The 21,488-nt window shown below is 36.7% G+C and overlaps 1 protein-coding gene across 6 annotated transcripts in view; it reads right to left on the bottom strand.

Annotated features, from left to right (window-relative positions):
- LRCH2 (leucine rich repeats and calponin homology domain containing 2) overlaps positions 1-21,488 on the bottom strand; it is a 113,675-nt gene that overhangs the window by 54,246 nt on the left and 37,941 nt on the right. For all 6 annotated transcript variants that reach the window (XR_012472622.1, XR_012472623.1, XM_074207582.1 and 3 more), the window contains exons 4-5: positions 12,558-12,663; positions 12,338-12,474 (exon numbers count right to left, since the gene is read on the bottom strand). Coding sequence is in view for 4 of the 6 variants with exons in the window: in XM_074207582.1 (XP_074063683.1) it covers positions 12,338-12,474; positions 12,558-12,663 (243 nt within the window). In the remaining 2 variants the exon portion in view is untranslated. The remainder of the gene's footprint in view (positions 1-12,337; positions 12,475-12,557; positions 12,664-21,488) is intronic.

Raw genomic sequence — 21,488 nt, 5'->3', positions numbered from 1 at the left:
CATTTTCCTCACAGCACATGACCTTGACTTCTGTTTTCCTTAGTCTTCTGTGTGGTTACTTTCTCTATGCCATAGCTACACCTTTCATTTGTGCCTGTTTCATCCCCTCTAGTCTCCTCTGAAATCCTATTCCATCTTCAATCCCTCCCTCTCTGTAGTCAAAGCAAAGGAAAACAGTATATATGTTTATGTCTCCCCCATTTTCAAAACAAAATCAAACTTTCCAGGGTCCCGGCTGTGCCTCCAAGCTATTGTCCTAGCTTTGTTTTCCACTTCTAAATTTTTAGAAAGAGAAGTCTACACTTATAACCTCTATTTCTTTCCCACCTAATTTATACCACAAGTCATTAGAAGTCTGATTTGCTTCTATTCATCTTAAAACTACTGTTGCCAATGATCAATTGCCAAATTCAGTGGTCTTTTTTCAACTTATCTGCTGGCTCCTTATCTGGTGCTACCAGGGTACTAAGACTCACCCTGTCTCGTTGGAGAATTAGGAGAAAATAGAGCATGGGGTAACCCAAGTACTAGCAATACGAATACAGGCAGGCACATGGAAAGAAAAGTGAAAGGGTTCCTGGGAAGTGGAGAATTTATGGGAAAGAAACCTGTAGGGTGAGGTAAACTGGGAGAAGGAGTAGGCTTGAACAGAGTCCAAGCAAAATTGAGGACCAACGAGAGAGGGTGAGTCTTAGTAGCCTGATAATGTTACAGGTGAGAAGTAAGAGAAAGAGTAGAGACAGTCACAGAAACCAAGGAATGGGAGAATTAAGAAACAGGAAACCTTTGTTTTTGTAGGCACCAGATAAGGAGTCAGTAGATAATTTATCATTATCAATATTATCATTGTTCAGTCGTTTCTGTCATGTCCAACACTCTGACCTCATTTGGGGATTTCCTTCTCCAGTTCATTTTACAGATGAGAAACTTAGACCAGGATTACAGTGAGGTCAGATTTGAACTCAGTAAAATGAATCTTCCTGACTTCAGTCCAGCATGCTATCCACTGTGCCACCTAGCTGTTTCAATCAATAGTTACTTAGCGCATTTTATATGATTTTAATTAGTTTTGATTTCTTCTTCTGGAAACCACCAGTTTATATCCTTTTACCATTTAACAATTGAGGAATGACTCTTATTTTTACAAATTAGACTCAGTTCTATACTCAGTATATATTTGAGAATTGAAGCCTTTATCAGAGAAACTTGCTGTAAAATTTTATGTTTCTTCACTATCTATGTAGCATAGTGTGATTTTCCTGATTATCTCTTTCAATTATATCTATTTTGGCTTTGTCTTTGTCTGATATGATTGTTACCCTGCCTTTTTTATTTCAACTGAAGTCTATTAGATCCAGATCCAGCCTTTTATTTTAACTGTGTGTTTCAAGTGTGTCTTTTGGAAACAACATGTTGAATTCTGCTTTTTAATCTATTCTGTTATCTACTTCCATTTTATGAATGAGCTCATACTATTCACATTCACGGTCTATTTCCCTCCAACCAATTTTCTTCTGTTTCTTCCTCTCTCTCTTTTAATCCTGCCCCTCCTCAAAAACCTATTTTGCTTTTAACCACTGACTCCCTTAACCTGTCTTTCCACTTATCATTCACTCCCACTGTCTCTTATCTCGTTCCCTATTTCCCTATTGGGTAGTTACATTTCTATGTACAACTGAATGTGTGTGAAACTACATACATATAATATATAAATAATATGTAGACATATATACATATATATTTATATACTTTCCCCTTTGAATCAATTCTAATGTTCAAGGTTCAGTTCTAATGTTTTGGGGTTTAAGCATCGCCTATCACTACCCCCATCATCATTTTGTCCTCCATTATAAAAGCTCTTCCTTGCACAGCTTTTATGTGAGAAAATATACCCCATTCTACCTCTGCCTTTCCCATTCTCCCAGGGCCATATGTCTTTCTCATCCCTTCACTTTTTGGGGAGAATATGACAACATAATGAAACTCACACTTATGACCTCTATCTATGTAAACTCCTTTTAACTGCCTTAATAATGATAAAGTTCTTAGGAGTTATATGTATCATCTTCCCAAACAGGAGTGTAAACAGTTAAACTTTATTGAGTCCTTGATGATTAGTCTTTCATGCTTACTTTTTTAATGCGTCTCTTGAGTCTTTTGTTTCAATGTCAAATTTCCTTTTCAGTTCTGGTCCTTTCATCAGGAATATTTGAAAGTTTTTTATTTCATTAACAATCTACATTCAGTTTTGCTAGGCAGATGATTCTTGGTTGTAATCCTAGATTTTGCCTTCTGGAATATTTTATTCATAATTTTTTATTTGTATGATGTGTTTTGTAATTGTGTTTATATAGTTCCTGTATGTCTTGGCAGTAAGACTCCCAAGTATTTATACTGTCTGCAAGTATTTTAAATGGAATCTCTTCCTGCTAGACATTTGGTAATATACAAAAATGCTAATGATTTGTGTGGGTCTATTTTACATCCTGCAACTTTGCTAAAGTTGTTAACTATTTTGACTAGTTTTTTTTTTTTAATGGACTCTCTATGGTTATCTAATATGTCATAATATCAAATACCAAAGGTAATACTATTGTTTCCTCATTCCCTCTGCTTATTCTTTCAGTTTCTTTCTTGTCTCATTGCTGTAGCTAACATTTCTAGTACAATATTGAATAGTAATGGACATATAATGGACATCCCTGGTTCACCCTAATCTTATTGGAAAGGCCTCCAGCTTATCTTCTGTACAGGTAATGTTTCATCTTTATTTTAGAAAGATACTACTTACCATTTAAGCTTCTTTCTAAGCTTTTTTTGTGTTTTTAATAGGAATGGGTATTGTATTTTGTCAAAAATAATTTCTGCATTTATTAAAAGTTATATAATTTTTGCTGTTATATTATGAATATGGTCAACAACACTCACAGTGATATTAATATTGAACCAGCCCTATATTCTTGGTATAAATCTATCATGGTCACATTACATAGTTTTTATGATATTTTGCTGTAATCTCCTTGATAGGATTTTTAGTTAAAAACTTTGAATTAATATTCATTAGAAAAATCAGTCTACAGTTTTACTTCTCTGGTTTTTTTATGCCTGGCTTAGGTATGAAAATCTCATTTGTATCATTGAAGGATTTAGTTAGGCCTCCTTCATCTCTTTTTTTAAACATTTTATACAGTATTGGAATGAATTGTTCTGAAAATGATTGGGATAATTTACTTGTAAATTCATCTGGTCCTGGAGATTTTTCTTAGGGAACTCATTTATGTCTTGTTCAAGTTCTTTTTTCTTTTTCTATGATAGGTTTTTATTTAAGTATTCAATTTCTGGGACAGCTAGGTGATGCAGTGGATAGAGCACCGGCCCTGGAATCAGGAGTACCTGAGTTCAAATCCGGCCTCAAACATTTAATAATTACTCAGCTGTGTGGCCCTGGGCAAGCCATTTAACCCAATCGCCTTGCAAAAAAAGGTATTCAATTTCCTCTTCTGTTAATACAGGCAATTTATATTTCTGTAAATATTCTCCCATTTCACATAACTTGTTTGTTTTATTGGTACATAGTTTCACAAAACAGCTCCAAATACTTTTATTTTGTTGTTATTTGCTATGCATTCACATATTTTATCTTTGATACTAGTAATATATTGTTTCTTCTTCTTAGTCAAATTAATCAATTGTTTATCAATTTTATTGGGTTGAATTTTTTTCATAAAATTTCTAGTTTTATTTCTTGATTCAATTAGTTTCTTTTTTAATAATCTCTCCTTTGAGTCTCAGGATTTCTACTGTGGTGGTTAATCAAGGGACTTTTATTTTGTCTTATTTTTAGTTTTTTTAGTTGCATGCCTAAAATGCTGATCTGCTCTTTATCTCTTTTGTTGATGATAACATTTAGAGACATGTTTCCCCCTAACAACTGCTTTGCTATATTCCACAAATTTTTAGATGGTGTTTCAATGTTGTCATTATATTGAATTAAATTATTAATAGTTTCTATGATTTTTAGACCCATTCATTCTTTAGGATTAGTTAATTTAGTATGTAAATAATTTTTAATCTATACTTCAAAGGTCCCTTAGTGAATGTCATTTTTATTTCAACATGTTCACCAAAGGATGTACTTAATATTTCCACTTTTTGTATTTGTTTATAACTTTTTATACCCTAAAACATGGCTAAGTTTTCATAAAAGTGCCACGCATAGCTGAAAAATTGACTTTCTCCAATCTCTTCCAATTCACTATTCCCCAGATGTCTATTAAATCTAACTGTACTAAAATTCTATTCCTCACATTAATTTCCTTCTTGTTTATTATATGGTTAGTTTTATATAGATCTGAGAAGGGTAAAGTAAGGTTAACCAATATTATACTTCTACTGTCTATTTCCTCATTTAGCTTTTTTCCTTTAGAAATTTGGATGTTATACCATTTCATGTATATATAATATTGATATTCTGTCATTTTCTATGCTATCATTTAGCAAAATGTTGTGGTTTTACTGAATAGCTTTTTTATTTTATTTTATTTTATTTGTTTAGGTTTTTGCAAGGCAAATGGGATTAAGTGGCTTGCCCAAGGCCACACAGCTAGGTAATTATTAAGTGTCTGTGGGATTTGAACCCAGGTACTCCTGACTCCAAGGCTGGTGTTTTTTCCACTACACCACATAGCCACCCCTGAATACCTCTTTTAATTAGGTCTTGAGAAGATTAAATAGATTCTCTATAATTTTTAGTGATCCTATTTACAATTAATTGATTTTGTCCTACAGCTGTCTAAAATCATGATTCCTTGTCTCTGAACCTAGTGCAGACATCCAGATGGAATGAAGTTTAGAATACAGTTCTCCTACTAACTGCAGTTCTATTCTTGCCTGAAGGAAATCTTGCCAAAATCTTGCCTCCACTTGCCTTGAGGAATGCAAGTGGGCACCATGGTGTATGATCCATCTATTCTATCTTTACATTACCAAGCTATTTTTTTAAGGATGTCTGGTTTACTATCCAAAGAAGTCTAGTCCTCTATCTTTAACCTTGAAGATGGAATCAATGAACATTTCTTAGTCATGGAAGGGAAGGAGGAATTTGTTGATAACCCCTCATTTTGAGCTTCCAACAAATCAGCCTCAGCTATGTAACCAACAAGGACTCATCACTCCCATGATGACATCAACATTATAACCAATGTTATCTCATCTAACCTACCCTGTTCTTTGTTCTGTGCTTATGAAAAAAGAGTTGAGTACCCAACTAGGGTCTCTGGCTAAATTGATCCTTTCTTTTGGCAAGTTTTATCTTTGTAAATAAAATGTTACCTTAAATACTTGGCAGACTCAGAACTGTTTGAAAACAATTACAAAACACTTCTCAGACAAATAAAATCAGGTTTAAATAATTGGGCAAATATAAACTGCTCATGGATAGGCCAAGCTAATATAACAAAAATGACAATTCAACCAAAATTAAACTACTTGTTTAGTGCCCTACCAATCAAAATTCCAAAAAAAATTGCTTTCATGAGTTACAAAATTTAAGTAAATTCATATGGATAAATAAAAAGTTGAGAATTTCCTGGGATTTAATGAAAAAAAAAGTGTAAAAGAAGGTGGCTTAGCCTTACCAAATGTAAAATTATATTATAAAGCATCAGTCATCAAAACTGTCAGGTATTGGTTAAGAAATAGAGTGGTGGATCAGTGGAATAGACTAGGTGCAATAGTAGGAAATGATTATAGTAATCTGCTGTTTGATAAACCCGAAGAGTCCAGCTATTTGGATAAAAACTCTCTCTCTCTCTGATAAAAACTGCTGGGGAAAATTGGAAGTTAGTATGGAAGAAACTTAGATTAGACCCACACCTCACACCCTATACCAAGATAAGATCCAAATGGATACAGGATTTAGACATAAAAACAATATCATAAGCAAACTAGATCAAGGAATAGTTTTCCTGTCAGATCTATGGAAAGGGAAGCAGTATGTGACCAAGGAAGAGATAGATAACATCATTAAAAACAAACTGGATAATTTCGATTACATTAAATTAAAAATCTTTTGCACTGACAAAACCACTATAACCAGGATAAAAAGAAATGTAGTAAATTGGGAAACAATTTTTATAACTATGTATTTCTGACAAAGCATTCATTTCTAAAATATATAGAGAACTGAGTCAAATTTAAAAAAAAAAAAAACAAGCCATTCCCCAATTGATAAATGGTCAAAGGATATCCAAAGGCAATTTACAGATGAGGAAATCAAGTCATATGAAAAAATGCTCTAAATCACTACTTATTAGAGAAATGCAAATTAAAGCATCTCTGAGGTACCACCTCACACTTCTCAGACTGGCCAATATGACCAGAAAGAACAATGAGCAATGTTGGAAGGGATATGGGAAATCTGGGACACTAATACATTTTTAGTGGAGCTGTGAAGTCATCCAACCTTTCTGGAGAGCAATTTGGAATTACGTCCAAAGGGTAACAAAAGTGTGCATCCAGCAATATCACTACTAGGTCTATACCCTGAAGAGATCATGAAAAAGGGTAAAAAAATCACTTGTACAAAAATGTTCATAGCAGCCCTGTTTGTGGTGGCAAAGAATTGGAAACTGAGGGAATGTCCATCAATTGGGGAATGGCTTAGTAAACTATGGTCTATGTATGTCATGGAACACTATCGTTCTATTAGAAACCAGAAGAGATGGGAATTCAGGGAACCCTGGAGGGATTTGCAGGAACTGATGTTGAGCGAGATGAACAGAACCAGAAGAACACTGTACACCCTAACAGCAACATGGGGGTGATGATCAACCTTCATGGACTTGTTCATTCCATCAGTGCAACAATCAGGCACAATTTTGGGGTATCTGTGATGGAGAATGCCATCTGTATCCAAAGAAAGAATTGTGGAGTTTGAACAAAGACCAAAGACTATTACCTTTAATTTTAAAAGAAAGGTATCTTATTATGCAATTTGTTATCTCTTATATTTTATTTTTTTCCTTAAGGATATGATTTCTCTCTCATCACATACAACTTAGATCAATATATATACCGTGGTAACAATGTAAAGACTAACAGACTGCCTTCTGTGGGGGTGAGGGGAGGGAAGTGAGATTAGGGGAAAAATTGTAAAATTCAAAATAAATAAATACATTTTTAAAAAATGTTACCTAGATTGGAGAGAATGTGCCTCAGTTTACATTGTATTGAATTTTACTTGCAACAATCTATTTTCACTTTTGAGATCATAACTGTTATATATGTCTTTTCTACCTCAGCTCAAACAAAACAAATTCAGAGTTCTGCCTCTCTTTGATACTTCTTCCATACAGGGGGGATTGAGAACTGAACCTCTTATTAAAAAATCCAGTCGTGAGAGGAAGGAGTTCAATGTGATCCCCTGAATGGGAAGATGGAAAGAGTTCCATAGCATTGACTCTCTTATTCCTAAGGGAGAGGACAGAACTTGGACAGAAGTCAATTCCTTTTTTTTTTTTTACAAAACTTTTTGGCATTATCATCTGGCAATTTTGTTTAGTTTTTAACCTTTAAAGTTCCATGAGCCTCTCCCATCCTTTCTTTTTCCTTCCCAAACTTCAAGCACTTTATGATTCTAGTACACCCTCCCATTAGCAACAGATCCTCTAATCTTTGTCTTCTTCCTCCCCACTCCCTCTCTGCCCTTCTCTCTCCCTCCTCCCTCCCTCCACTTCAAACTTTCTTTAGATACTAGTTCTTTCCCTACATAAGCATGCAGGTCCTGCTCATCCTTACAAAATCACCACTTTAATGTATATACTATGTACACAGTGACAGCACTATTGTAAGATGATCAACTGTGAATGATTTATTCTCAGCCGCCCCCTAATTGTTCTCAAGGCAATTCTGAAGGATTATGACATTCCCCGACAAAGAACTGATGGTGTCTGAATACAGACTGAAGCATACTTTTTTAACTTTATTTTTCTTGAGGGATGTTTTTGGTTTATATTTTCTTTCATAACATGACTATTATGGAAATGTTTTTTTGCATGACTACACTTATATAATCTACATAAAATTGTTTGCCATCTCAATGGGGGGATGGGGAGGAAAGAAGGGAGAACATTTGGAACTCAGTGTTAAAAATGAATGCTAAAAAATTGTTTTTACATATACTTGGGGAAAAAATAAAAAAAATAGAGGAAAAATCCAAAATCTTCACTTTGTTTTATTACAATGACCAATCTCAATCTTAGAGACAAATGATTAAACACACTTCCATCCTCTCAAAAGAGAAGGTGAGGAATGACTGGTATAACAAGTTGTATATTCTTTCAGATGCATTGGTTTTGTTCATAGATTCTGTCTAACTATGAGGAGAGTTACCAGGCAGTGCCCCTTGCAAGGGAGAGAGAAAATTGAGAAATATATGTTGTGTAAAATGGAAAAGATCTCAGCAAATGTATTTTTTAAGATTCATTCCCTTGACCCTGCTATAGTCTAGTTATCCTATATATTTCTTCCCTTACACTGGCAAACTCCTAGAAAAAGCTACCTACACTTCCTCAACTGACACTTAACTTCTAGTCCCTTTGTAATCAAAATTCCAAAACAAACAAACCTCCCACTTCTTTTCTTCAACTTCCATCTTATCTTTAGGAGGTGAATTACCCTCTCTAAGCCAATGATCACAAAATTGGTTTAGCCAGCAGGAATCTCTCTCCTGACCTCCACATAACCTGAGTCTTACATTTCTAAAGGCCCAGTAAACACCTTGAGATATCTTAAACTCAACAGGTGAAAACTGAACCTTATCTTTTCTCAAAAGTCCTCCTTCCTAATTTCTTTATTCCTAGGAAAGTATCATCATCCTCTAAGTCATTCAGATTCACAATGTCAGGATGATCCTCAATTTCTCAATTTTTTTTCCTCACACACCCCAAAGATAATCAGCTGCCATGTTCTGGAGATTCTGCCTTCATAATATCTTCTTGTTTATATTTTCTTTTCTCTCTCATTTTCTCATTATATCCTTTTGTTGGACAGGACCTGAAAATCAGAGAGCACTGATCTAGTGTCAGTAGACCCAAAAGTATATATAATTTTTAGGGGAATTCAGAGAAGTGGCATGACTTGTTTGAGGAACTGAAGAAATGGTAAGGTGATACAGAATCCAGTGGTGAAAGGAAGGAGTTCAGTGTGAAACCCTCAATGGGAATATGGAAAGAGTTTCATTGCTTTGACTCTCCTAAGAGAAAGGAGAGAACAGGACTTGGACAGAAGTCAATCCTTCTTTTATGAAAGCTTTTGGCATTGTTATCTGGCAATATCATTTAGTTCTGAACTTTGAAGTTCCATGAGCCTTTCCCATCACTTCTGTCCTTCCCAAACTTCAAGCACCTTGCTATTCAAGTCTCTTCTTCCTCCTTTTCTTCTTCTTCCTCTCTGTCTCTGTCTCTGTCTGTGTCCCTCCCTTCCCTCCCTTCCTCTATTTCAATTTTTCTTTAGATACTGCCTTTTCCCCTGCATTCTACAAATGTAGGCAGGTCATGTCATCTTCACTCATTTCTATACTCTCCGAAAAGAAAAGAGGTAGACAACCACTGTGGCTGATGAAGTAGCTGTTGGTGGAGTCATAAATCCGTAGAATAATTTTGTAATGCAATCTGTAATCATGTGAATAAAGTGACTAAAATGATCATATGACCCAGAGATGACTTTCCCAGACAGGCACCTCCTAAGAAGGTTATTAAGAAAGGCCCCATATACATCAAGATATTAATTGGGGTTTGGGGGGGGGTTTAGGTTTTTGCTAGGCAATGGGGTTAAGTGGCTTGCCCAAGGCCACACAGCTAGGTAATTATTGAGTGTCTGAGGCCGGATTTGAACCCAGGTACTCCTGACTCCAAGGACAGTACTTTATCTACTGTGCCATCTAGCCGCCCCCTAATTGTTTTTAATGTATAAAAATCGACCTCTCTTTATATTCAGGGTCCAAGTCTAAGCTGAGGAGGTCTGGAACCAGTTTGTTGAGCAAATGGCATCTACTGATTAATAAACTGAAATGCTCAGAAGCTCAAATCTTTGTTTCTTCAGTCATTTCAACTTTCTCTCACCACACACACTCAGAGCTCTCCTAAGTATTTAATAGTTTCCTAACTGTATTATGATTTATCAGATCATAGGATTAAAAACTAAAAGGAGTTACAAATGTCATCTAATCTTATTCTTCATTTGCAAATAAGGAACCTGAGCTTTCTTTACAGTGGGCCTAAATCTATCTCTCTACAACAGTCACTTTTTTATGATTCTGTGAGACTCAAAATGGTTAAGTTATATAGGCAAGGAGACAATAATGAGTAGCAAAACTACCAAATGACCAGATTCAGAATCAAAAAATTTCCATTACGAAGGACAAAATTGGAAAGACCCAATCCCTATCTGAAAAAGACAAACCTACACATACAAGTAGCCATCCAGTTTTTGCTGGGTGATATACAGTGAGATAAAACCAATTATCTAGAGGCAACTAGGTAAACATAATGTTGGGCATGGAGTCTGGCAAAGTTCAAAATAAGCCTCAGATCCTTACTAGTTCTGTGGTCCTGGACAAGTCACTTAACTCTGCCTGCTTCAGTTTTCTCACCTGGAGATAGGGAATGGCCCTTAGTTCCCAGGGTTATTGGGAGGATCAGTCCCTTCTATCCTGAGATGGCTCTAATGATTAGGAAGATTAGGAAGGTTACCCCTCATATCCAGCCAAAACTGTCTTCTCTGTAAATTCTATTCATAGCTTCTGGATCTACCCTCTGGGTTCAAGAGTCTAATCTCTCTTCCGCATGAAAAAATAGTTCTCATGTATGTCTTGATAACTTTCTTATTCAGGTGAAAGTGAATGGGATTTCCAGCCAGAAGACCTGGGTAGGAATCCCAACTTTGCACAGTGACCAGAATGACCTTGAGCAGATCACTTCATGTCTCCTGGAAGTTTATGAAAGTCAAGTCCTTGAGATTTTTCAGACAAACTGTTTTCTTGCCCTGTCCCTCTTTGCTTCATGTTAAATTCAAGTATCAGACATTTCTCCTCATTAAGGTACACCTTTTCTAATATTGGATCCAATGGTCTAGTTCATCAAGATCTTTTTTGGAGCCTGACTCCATCATCTGACATTAACCATCCTTCCCAGATTGGCATCATCAGTAAATTTTATAAGTATATCATATAATACAGGATCAATTAAAAGTAAAATACTTTGTAAGAGTAACCCTAAACCCATAACTGGCATATAAGTGTAAGCCACTCTTTATCATATTGAGTTGATAAACTTTTCTGATCCCCCTCAGCTACTAAAGCCTCTCTTCCCTAAAAATTACTTTTTGTTTACTTTGTATATACTTAGGCATCCCCCCAAAAATGTACACACCTCATTCATTTTTGCCTTTGTAGCCCCAGCATATAGCACAGTATCTGGAACATGCCAGGAACTTCATAAATGCCTATTGACGGATTTATCTACAACTTTCTCTGTGTCAGTGATAAAAATATGCAACAGTGCAGAGTCTTCTGATAGCTATGTCTCATGTCCTCCCTTTGCTGCCTTTTCTCCCCTACTCGAAAACCAACTCCTCGACAAGGGATGTGCTATTTATCATTTCTGTTGTTCATTGTAATTTCTCTGGTTCATTGTAATATATGAACTGGTTTTTAAGATGCTGCATTTAGCACAGTAAACATCATAGACAGGAGAAAATGCTGACTATAATAGCGATCTCAAAAACGGTGAATCACAAGCACTATGGCTACCCAACAAATACATTTTCTACTAAAAACTCCAAGGAGTTTCTGGATCCCAGGTACCAGTCTTGAGAGGCTATATTTTTATAGAAACAACATGTACAGGACTAATCTATGGATAAAAAGTAACTATATTAAAGAAAAATATCATTTCAAGTACAAAGGGAAGAGACTTCCCTCCCCCCAATACATTAGAGGGTGCTAGACCTGACCCACCACAGCATTTGGGAAGTAAATGAATGATACTGATAAAATTTATATAATGCCTTCTATGTGCTAGGTATTGGCCAATTCTTAGTTCCTTGGAGATAATCCTAGAATTCTAATTAGTAAATTAGCAATTACAATAGCACACTGCTTGGCTCAAGAGCAAGTCTTTACCTGGCTGCCTGAGCTAGTGTTGTTCCTTTCAAAAAATAATTTCCTTACCAGTCAAAAAAGAAACAGAACCAACAAATTAAGCCCGAGTTCAATTGTTTCTTAAGTGTTAAGAGAGTGTAGGAGGCAGAAAAGAAAGAATAAGCTTTGGTTACAAACCTGTGCTGGTGGGATCTGCATTGGATTGTTATCCAAAATGATCACTTGTAAATGTCGGAGTTTCCTATAACAAACTGGAATTTCTGTCACTTTGTTACAAGAAAAATCAAGCTTAACTAAGGGGAGATCTCCCAATTCTGTGGAGAGAGACAAAAAAAGATAAGATTAAAACCTGTTTAATCTCTTGATCACATTAGGCAAAGAAGAGTGAGTTTCTTACCGTCTGGCAACATGTGAAGATTGTTTCTTCTTATGTTTAGTTCTCTAAGTGAATGTAATTTTCCTATTTGTTGGGGAAGAACTTGAATTTCATTGCAGCTAATATCCTATGTGAAAGACACAAAACACAATTAGCAATTTTCTCAAGTTGGGAAATATCCCAACTAAATTTCTCATTCAGCACATGATTATTTACCTAAGAAAAATTACATCCTGGTAACATGGTTTCTCTAAAAAATTCTATTATCTGTTACCATAGCAAGGTAAATAAGTTAGTAGCATGTTGACTGACCAAAAGCTTTCTTTACAAAAGTTCAGGTTTTAAGCTAATATCACTGAAAAAAAAAACTGTTCCCCTCAAAAGCTTCAACTGAACATTCACTTGGGACCAAACAATGCAGAAAAACCAGAGCCAGAAATAGAACAAGTCCTAAACATGGTGACCCTTTCGGTCACTAATGACAATTATGCTGGGGTACTCACTGAAGTAAAGCAGAAAAGCTAAAGGCACAAATAGGACTAGAAGAAAAAAAGAAAAATTACAGAAAAGGTGTAAGCAGTTTGTATAGTGCAAAAAGTACAGGCCTTGGGATCACATGACCTGAGTTCCACTATTGGCCAAGTCAGTTACTTCCCCTTTCTCTACTTCAGTTAACACATCTTGAAAATGGGTGAGTTGGTGAGATGCTTTCTATCTCTAAATCTATGACCTTACGCTGCTCCAGTTCTCTTTGTCCAAAAGGTCATGTTGGAAAGGACAGGAGATTTTTGGGTTGAGGCTTCACAACTACAATCTTCTATTCCAAGGCCCTGATCAGGAAATTTCTCTAGGCTCAGTTAGGAAAGGTCCTAGGCAAGTAACAAAGTTTCCCCTAACAGCTGAATAAAGAGAAGGGCATAGATCCTCTCCCCTTCTTGCTGACATATAATTTAGCCACCACTAAGAAGAGTCCTGAAAAGGTGCTAACTGGTCACTGAGCACCCTAGGGACACTGGAAATCAAATTCACAATTTTGCTTTCCAGTTTTCAGTGCTTTTAGCTTTGTCAAAAGAAAACACAAACCACGGGCAAGTCAGAGGGCCATCCAAAACAAGAAGAGAGAGAGTGGTTTGAGAACCAAAGAGACACAAGAGCTGGGCAAAAAGAGGAGGCCAGCCGCCAGAGGGGAGGTAAAGACTGCAGGAAAAGGCCTCCCACAGATTTCTATTAAACCACTAAGGATTTCTTCTTCTACTACCTAGGCATATTTGAGACAATATAGAGAAATGACATAAAATACAAATATTAAAGTTTCTTCCTAGATGTGTTTAATATGCTAGGTTTTCTCAGAAAAAAATTTAGAAATAATTAATGGCAAAGAGCACTAACATTGACTTTTTTCCACCCTCGGGTGGCTGAAGCCCCGGTCCCAGAGCAGCCCTGTCCTTCAGGCATCAGATCCACTCCTAATGGACACATAAGAAATGTAGCTGCCTCTGTGTGTGTGTGTGTGTGTGTGTGTGTGTGTGTGTGTGTGTGTGTGTTATATGGATAGCATGCATTCTTATTGCACAACATGGATTGTCTAGCACGTGTATATATGTGGTATGGAACACATGTGGGTATGTATATGTGATATGCTTTAGCCACGCGTGAAGATATATATATATGTATACATATATATATATATATATATATATATATATATGCATGTGTGTACTGTGTGTTTCTTGAACAGAAAGTCTTCCTCAAACTCTTTCCTCTCTATCGTATCTATAGTTTGCTTTGACTATATCTGATTGCATGAAGCCTCCCCCATTAGATTGGAAGCTTCTGGAGGGCAGGGACTGTCTTTTGGTATTCCTGCATATAGCAAGCACTTAACCAATGTTTACATACACATTGAGGAGGCGTGACACCCAATATTGATTTGGTCAGGCTACAGAAATGAATTAAAATACACATATTGCACACAATGTGCCAGACACTGGGAATAAAAAGATAAAAATCAAACAGTCCAGGGCCATTTTATAGGCAAAGGCGACATGTATACATCTATGCATATTCAAAATAAATAGCAGGTAATTTGGGGGAGATTGGCAAAGGCTTCACAAAGAAGTTGGCTTGCAAGCTGAGCCCTGAGATTCCAAGAGATGAAAGTCTGGCAGGAAAACATTCCATTTATGGGGACGAGCAAGTTCAAAGAGACGGAATGCTGTGGGTGAGGCCCAGCAAGATCAATGTAGCTGGACAGCAGAAGGCAAGACAAGGAACACAATCTAATTAGGCAGGCGAATAACGAGTATTAACCAGGCTGTGAAAACCAAGTTCTTTTTTTTTCCTGCTTTCCTTTTATTCTTGGCTACATTGGTTTTGTTTGAACAAAAACATATAAATTTAATATAATCAAAATAATCTGTTTTACATTTTGTAATGCGCTCTGTCTCTTGTAATTTCTTCTCTTAAAGATTTTATTTATTTTGAGTTTTACAATTTTTCCTCTGATCGTACTTCCCTCCCCCACCTCCACAGAAGGCAATTTGTCAGTCTGTACATTGTTTCCATGGTATATATTGATCCAAACTGAGTGTGATGAGAGAGAAATCAAATCCTTAAGGAAGAAACACAGAGTAGAAGAGATAGCAAGACCAGACAATAAGGTATCAGGGTTTTTTTAAAAAATTAAAGGTAGGACTTTCGGCCAAAATGGCGGAGAGAAGACAGGCACAGTTCTAAAGTCTCCTGATCTCTTCCACATCTATCACATGAAAGAAACCTCTTAAAAGAAATCCAACCCAAAAAACCCAGAAAGAAAAGCCAGGAGAAAGAACATCTACCTCTGGAATTGTCTCAGGCAGCTACTTTGGCCAAATTCGGGCGGGTGAGTCTGGGCTCAGAGGGAGGATCAGCCCCGAATCAGCCAGATTAACAGCTGAATTGGAGCCAGGAGTCTAAGGGCCTGAGAGCAGGACCTGCTGGATCAGAGGTGGGGCTGGACCGCGGGGGTGTCAGTTGGCTAGAGAGCAGAGGCGCTGGCATTGGAGCTGCCCCCCCCCCCCGGAGATCCCGGACAGGGCTGGGGGGAGAGTTCTGGAGCAAGAAGGCTTTGGACACTATCCCTGGGCCCCTCTGGTCTGAGTCCCCTTACAACTCAGACTTCTTCCCTAACAAACAAATGCAAACTACTTCTGCCTCAGGCCCAGGTGTGTGAGCAGAAGAACCAGCCCAGCTGAGGAATGACCTCAGGCCAGGGTAAAGCCCACCATAGATTGAAGGCAACAGAATTCAATAGCTCCAACCCCTCCCTTCAAAGCAAAGGAAGAAGACCTCAATCAAGGTCACAGACACTCCAGAGAAAGCAAACAGCACATCCTACTGGCTAGCCAGAGGAACTGCACTCAGTAAAGCCTTTTAGGGATACCAAGCCCAGGTGAACCAGCCCCCCCCCAACTCAGGTCTTAGCAAAATGAGGAAGGGTCAGCAGGAAAGGTGGATCCACAGAAAAATTCTTGAAAGGGAAAGACCCTAACTCAGAGAGACCTGGAACCTCTGAGGAGAATACAATCTGGTCTTCAGCACAGAAAGACTTCCTTGAAGAAATAAGGAAGGAGTTTAATAATCAACTGGAAAATTTGGGGTAGACAATTAATACATTGCAACAAGAAAACAAAACCTCATAAAGTACAATTGGAAAAATACAAAATGAGAATAAATTTCTCAGATGCTCAAATGGGCAAATGCAAAAAGAAATTAATTCTCTCAAAACCTCAATTGGTCAAATGGAAAGGTCTTTCAAAAGTAGAATTGACCAATTGGAAAAGGAGTTGCAAAAGGTTAATGAAGAAAACTCCTCCCTCAAAAAAAGAATGGAGTCTACAGAAACTAATGACTCCATGAGACAGCAAGAGTCAGTTAAACAAAAATCAAAAAATAGAAAAAAAATAGAAGCAAATGTAAAATGCCTCATCAACAAAACCACTGACCTTGAGAATAGATCGAGGAGGGGAAACCTGAAAATTATAGGACTTCCTGAAGACACTGAAGAGAAAAATAAAGCCTGGACTTAATATTACAGGATCTAGTGATTGAAAACTGACCTGATATCATGGAATCAGAGGGCAAAGTAGTTATTGAAAGAGTACATTGATGCCCAGCAGAAAAAGATCCTAAAATGAAAACACCAAGGAATGTTGTGGCCAAACTCCAGAACTATCAGATAAAAGAGAAAATCCTGCAAGCAGTCAGAAAGAAACAATATAAATATCAAGGAGTCACTGTAAGGATCACGCAGGACCTGGCTGCTTCAACATTAAGGGATCGAAGGGCCTGGAACGAGATATTTCGAAGAGCACAGGAGCTTGGAATGCAGCCAAGAATCTACTTTCCTGCAAAGCAGACACTTCTCTTCCAGAGGAAAAAAAATGGACATTTAACAAAATGGAAGAATTTCAAAACTTTCTGATGAAAAGACCAGAGCTAAACAGAAAATTTGGACATCAAACAGGAGGTTCAAGAGACACATGAAGAAGTAAAAAAATAGTGGCGGTAAAGGGGAAAAAAATGCAATCCAATAAGTTGAAACTGGCTATAACCTAGCATGGGGTGGGGGGGGGATTCTCATAAATCTTGAGAATTGTAAATGATGGACATTCATGACCTATCCATGAGACTGCTATCAAATAGGATGTAACTGACTTTAACCCCACTTGGGAGAAAGACCCAAATAATTCTCAGGAATTTTGAGTCTATTCGATAGAATATACTGAATTAGAAGGGACAGACACTCAGAATTTTCTATGACTTAGAATAATCTAAAAAAACATTACCTCCTTAAAAAGAGGGACAGGAAACAGACTGGAGGAGGGAGGGGAGTGAATGGGGTAAATCTCATCACACTAAGAGGTACAAAAAATCTATGGTAATAAAGGGGAAGAAGGGAGCAGAGGAGAAACACCTGAATCTTCTTCTCATCAGACTTGGCTTGAAGTCAACCTACACATACTCAGTTAACTTATAAAACATCTAACCTTTCAAGCATTAAAAGGGGAAAGGGGGAGGGGGAAGGAGAAAGGGAAGGGGAGAGGGGGCAAAAAGGGGAAATAACAAAAGGGGCAGGAAAAGGGAAAAAGGGAAAGGGGAAAGGGGAAAGAAAGTGGAGGGTGTGATATAGGAGGGCAAACACACTGAAGGGGGTGGTATTCAGAAACAAAATACTGGGGAATATGAATAAAGGGGGGAGAAAGGGGGAAAATACAAACGGAGGGAAAATAGCATGGAGGGAATTAAAGAATTAGTAAACATAAAATTGAATGTGAATGGGATGAACTCTCCCTTAAAACCTAAGCAAATAGCAGAGTGGATTAAAATCCAGAATCCTACAATAGGCTGCTTACAAGAAACTCATTTGAAGCAGAGAGATACATATGTAGTAAAGGTAAAAGGTTGGAGCAAAATATATTTTGTTTCAGCAGAAGTAAAAAAAGCAGGGGGTAGCAATCCTTATCTCAGACAAAGCAGCAGCAAAAATAGATAGCGTTAAAAGAGATAAGGAAGGAAACTTTATCCTCCTAAAACTTACCATAGGCAATAAAGTCATTTCAATACTGAATATATATGCACCCAGTGGGACAGCACCCAAATTCTTAGAGAAGCTGAAAGAACTACAGGAAGACATAGACAGCAAAACTCTCCTAGTGGGAGACCTCAAACTCCCGCTATCAGATCTAGATAAAACCAATCATAAAATAAACAAGAAAGAAGTTAAGGAGGTAAATAGATTGTTAGAAAAATTAGATATGGTAGACTTACGGAGGAAACTGAATGGGGATAGAAAGGAATATACCTTTTTCACTGCACTACATGGAACTTATACAAAAACTAACCATGTACTAGGATGTAAAAACCTAATGATCAACGGCAGAAAGGCAAAAATAGTGAATACATCTTTCTCAGATCACAATGCAATAAAAGTCATATACAATACTGGGCCAAGGAGATATAGACCCAGAATAAAGTGGAAACTGAATAACCTCATTTAAAAAAATGAGTGGACCAAAAAACAAATTATAGAAAGAATTAACCATTTTATTCTAGACAATGATAATAATGAAACAACATACCAAAAACCTATGGGATTCATTCAAAGCGACTCTCAGGGGATATATTATAGCTCTAAATGTTTACATGAATAAATTGGAGAAAGAGGAAATCAATGAACTAAACATTCAACTAAAAAAATTAGAGAAAGAACAAATCAAAAATCCCCAATTAAATACTAAATTAGGAATTCTAAAAAATTAAAGGAGAAATTAATAAAGTCAAAAGCAAAATAACTATTGAATTAATGAATAAAACCAAAATTTAGTATTATGAAAAAACCAATAAAATTGATAAAGCTCTGGTCAATTTGATTAAAAAAAGAAAGAAGAAAACCAAATTGCTGGTATCATAAATGAAAAAGGCTAACTCACCACCAATGAGAAGGAAATTAAAGCAATAATTCGAAATTATTTTGTCCAACTCTATGCCAATAAATTTAATAATCTAAGTGAAATTAATGAATATTTACAAAAATATAAGTTGTCCAGGTTAAATGAAGAAGAGATTAAATACCTAAACAACCCTATCTCAGAAAAAGAAATTCACCAAGCCATTGTTGAACTCCCTAAAAAAAAATCTGCAGGGCCTGATGGATTCACAAGTGAATTCTACCAAACATTTAAGGAACAATTGGTTCCAATCCTATATAAACTCTCTGGAAAAATAGGGAAAGATGGAACTCTGCCTAACTCTTTCTATGAAACCGATATGGTACTGTTACCTAAACCAGGAAGAGTTAAAACAGAGAAAGAAAATTACAGACCTATTTCCCTGATGAATATAGATGCAAAAATCCTAAATAAAATTTTAGCAAAACGATTACAAGTTATCACTAGGATAATACATTATGATCAAGTAGGATTTATTCCAGGAATGCAGGGTTGGTTCAGTATTAGGAAAACTGTTAGTATACTCAATTATATCAACAACAAACCCATCAGAAATAATATGATCATATCAATAGATGCCGAAAAAGCTTTTGACAAAATACAGCATCTATTCCTATTAAAAACACTAGAGAGTGTAGGAATAAATGGACTGTTCCTTAAAATAATTAGCAGTACCTATCAAGGACTAGTTTACCTGTCAGATCTATGGAAAGGGGAGCAGTTTATGACTAAGGAAGAGTTGGAGAACATCACCAAAAACCAATTAGATGATTTCGATTACATTAAATTAAAAAGCTTTTGCACAGATAAAACCAATGTAACCAAGATCAAAAGAAATGTAGTAAATTGAGAAACAATCTTTACAACTAATGATTCTGACAAAGGCCCCATTTCTAAAATATACAGAGAACTGAGTCATATTTTTAAAACAAAAAGCCATTCCCCAATTGACAAATGGTCAAAGGATATGGAAAGGCAATTTACAGATGAAGAGATGAAAGCAATCCATAGCCATATGAAAAAATGCTCTAAATCATTAATTATTAGAGAAATGCAAATTAAAGCTTCTCTGAGGTACCACCTCACACCTCTCCGATTATCCAATATGACCAGGAAGGATAATGATCATTGTTGGAAGGGATGTGGGAAATCTGGGACACTATTACACTGTTGGTGGAGCTGTGAACTCATCCAGCCCTTCTGGAGAGCTATTTGGAACTATGCCCAAAGGGCTACAAAAATGTGCATACCCTTTGATCCAGCAATACCACTACTGGGTCTATACCCTGAAGAGATGATGAAAAAGGGTAAAAACATGACTTGTACAAAAATATTTATAGCAGCCCTGTTTGTGGTGGCAAAGAATTGGAAATCAAGTAAATGTCCTTCATTTGGGGAATGGCTGAGCAAACTGTGCTATATGTATGGCATGGAACACTATTGTTCTATTAGAAACCAGGAGGGACGGGATTTCAGGGAAGCCTGGAGGGATTTGCATGAACTGATGCTGAGTGAGATGAGCAGAACCAGAAAAACACTGTACACCCTAACAGCAACATGGGAGTGATGTTCAACCTTGAAGGACTTGCTCATTCCATCAGTGCAACAATCAGGAACAATTTTGGGCTGTCCACAAAGGGGAGTGCCAGCTGTATCCAGATAAGGAGTTGTGGAGTTTGAACAAAGTTCAAGGACTATTCCTTTTAATTTAGAAAAAAGAGATATCTTATTGTCTGATCTTGTCACTTCTTAGACTTCTCTTCTCTTCTTTAAGGATATGATTTCTCTGTCATCACATCCAATTTGGATCAAGGTACAACATGGAAATAAAGTAAAATAAAGTAAAGACTGACAGAGTGCTTCCTGTGGGGTGGGAGTGGGGGGAGGGAAGCAAGATGGGGGGAAATTGTAAAACTCAAATAATATCTTTAATAAAAATTAATTTAAAAAATTAAAATTAAAGGTAAAAGTCCTTGGAAGACCAAGTTCTTGAAATGACAGAGTGAAGAGACCCATTCATGTAAATGACCACAAAACTCAAAGCTGTATGGTCTTCAATAGCAAGAAGAGGACCCTCATGGATAAAAATGACAGGTATATTCAAGGCATGAAGCAGAATACGTATATTCTGGAGAGTGACAAGTTAATTATCGATATTTGATTCAATATCAAATATCGACTGACTCCTACATGTCCAAGGCTGTCTTTGGACACTAAAGACAAAAATGAAAGCAGTCCCTGCCATCCAAGAGCATAGATTCTACTTGGAATCAACATGCTTCAGCAAAGTTCATCAAAAGCCATGTAGCATTAACACCTACACATGAGAAGGAAAGGCATCATGTAGGAGGTGGCACATAAGCTAAGGCCAGAATGGAGTTAAGAATTCCAAGAGGCAAAAATAAGGAGAAAGAATATTCCCCTTCAGTGGGAACAGTCTATTCAAAGCCCTGGAGGCAAAAGA

The sequence above is a fragment of the Macrotis lagotis genome, chromosome X, assembly GCF_037893015.1.
Source record: "Macrotis lagotis isolate mMagLag1 chromosome X, bilby.v1.9.chrom.fasta, whole genome shotgun sequence".
Classification (NCBI taxonomy): Eukaryota; Metazoa; Chordata; class Mammalia; order Peramelemorphia; family Peramelidae; genus Macrotis; species Macrotis lagotis.
This window is presented reverse-complemented; position numbering and strand designations above follow the sequence as displayed.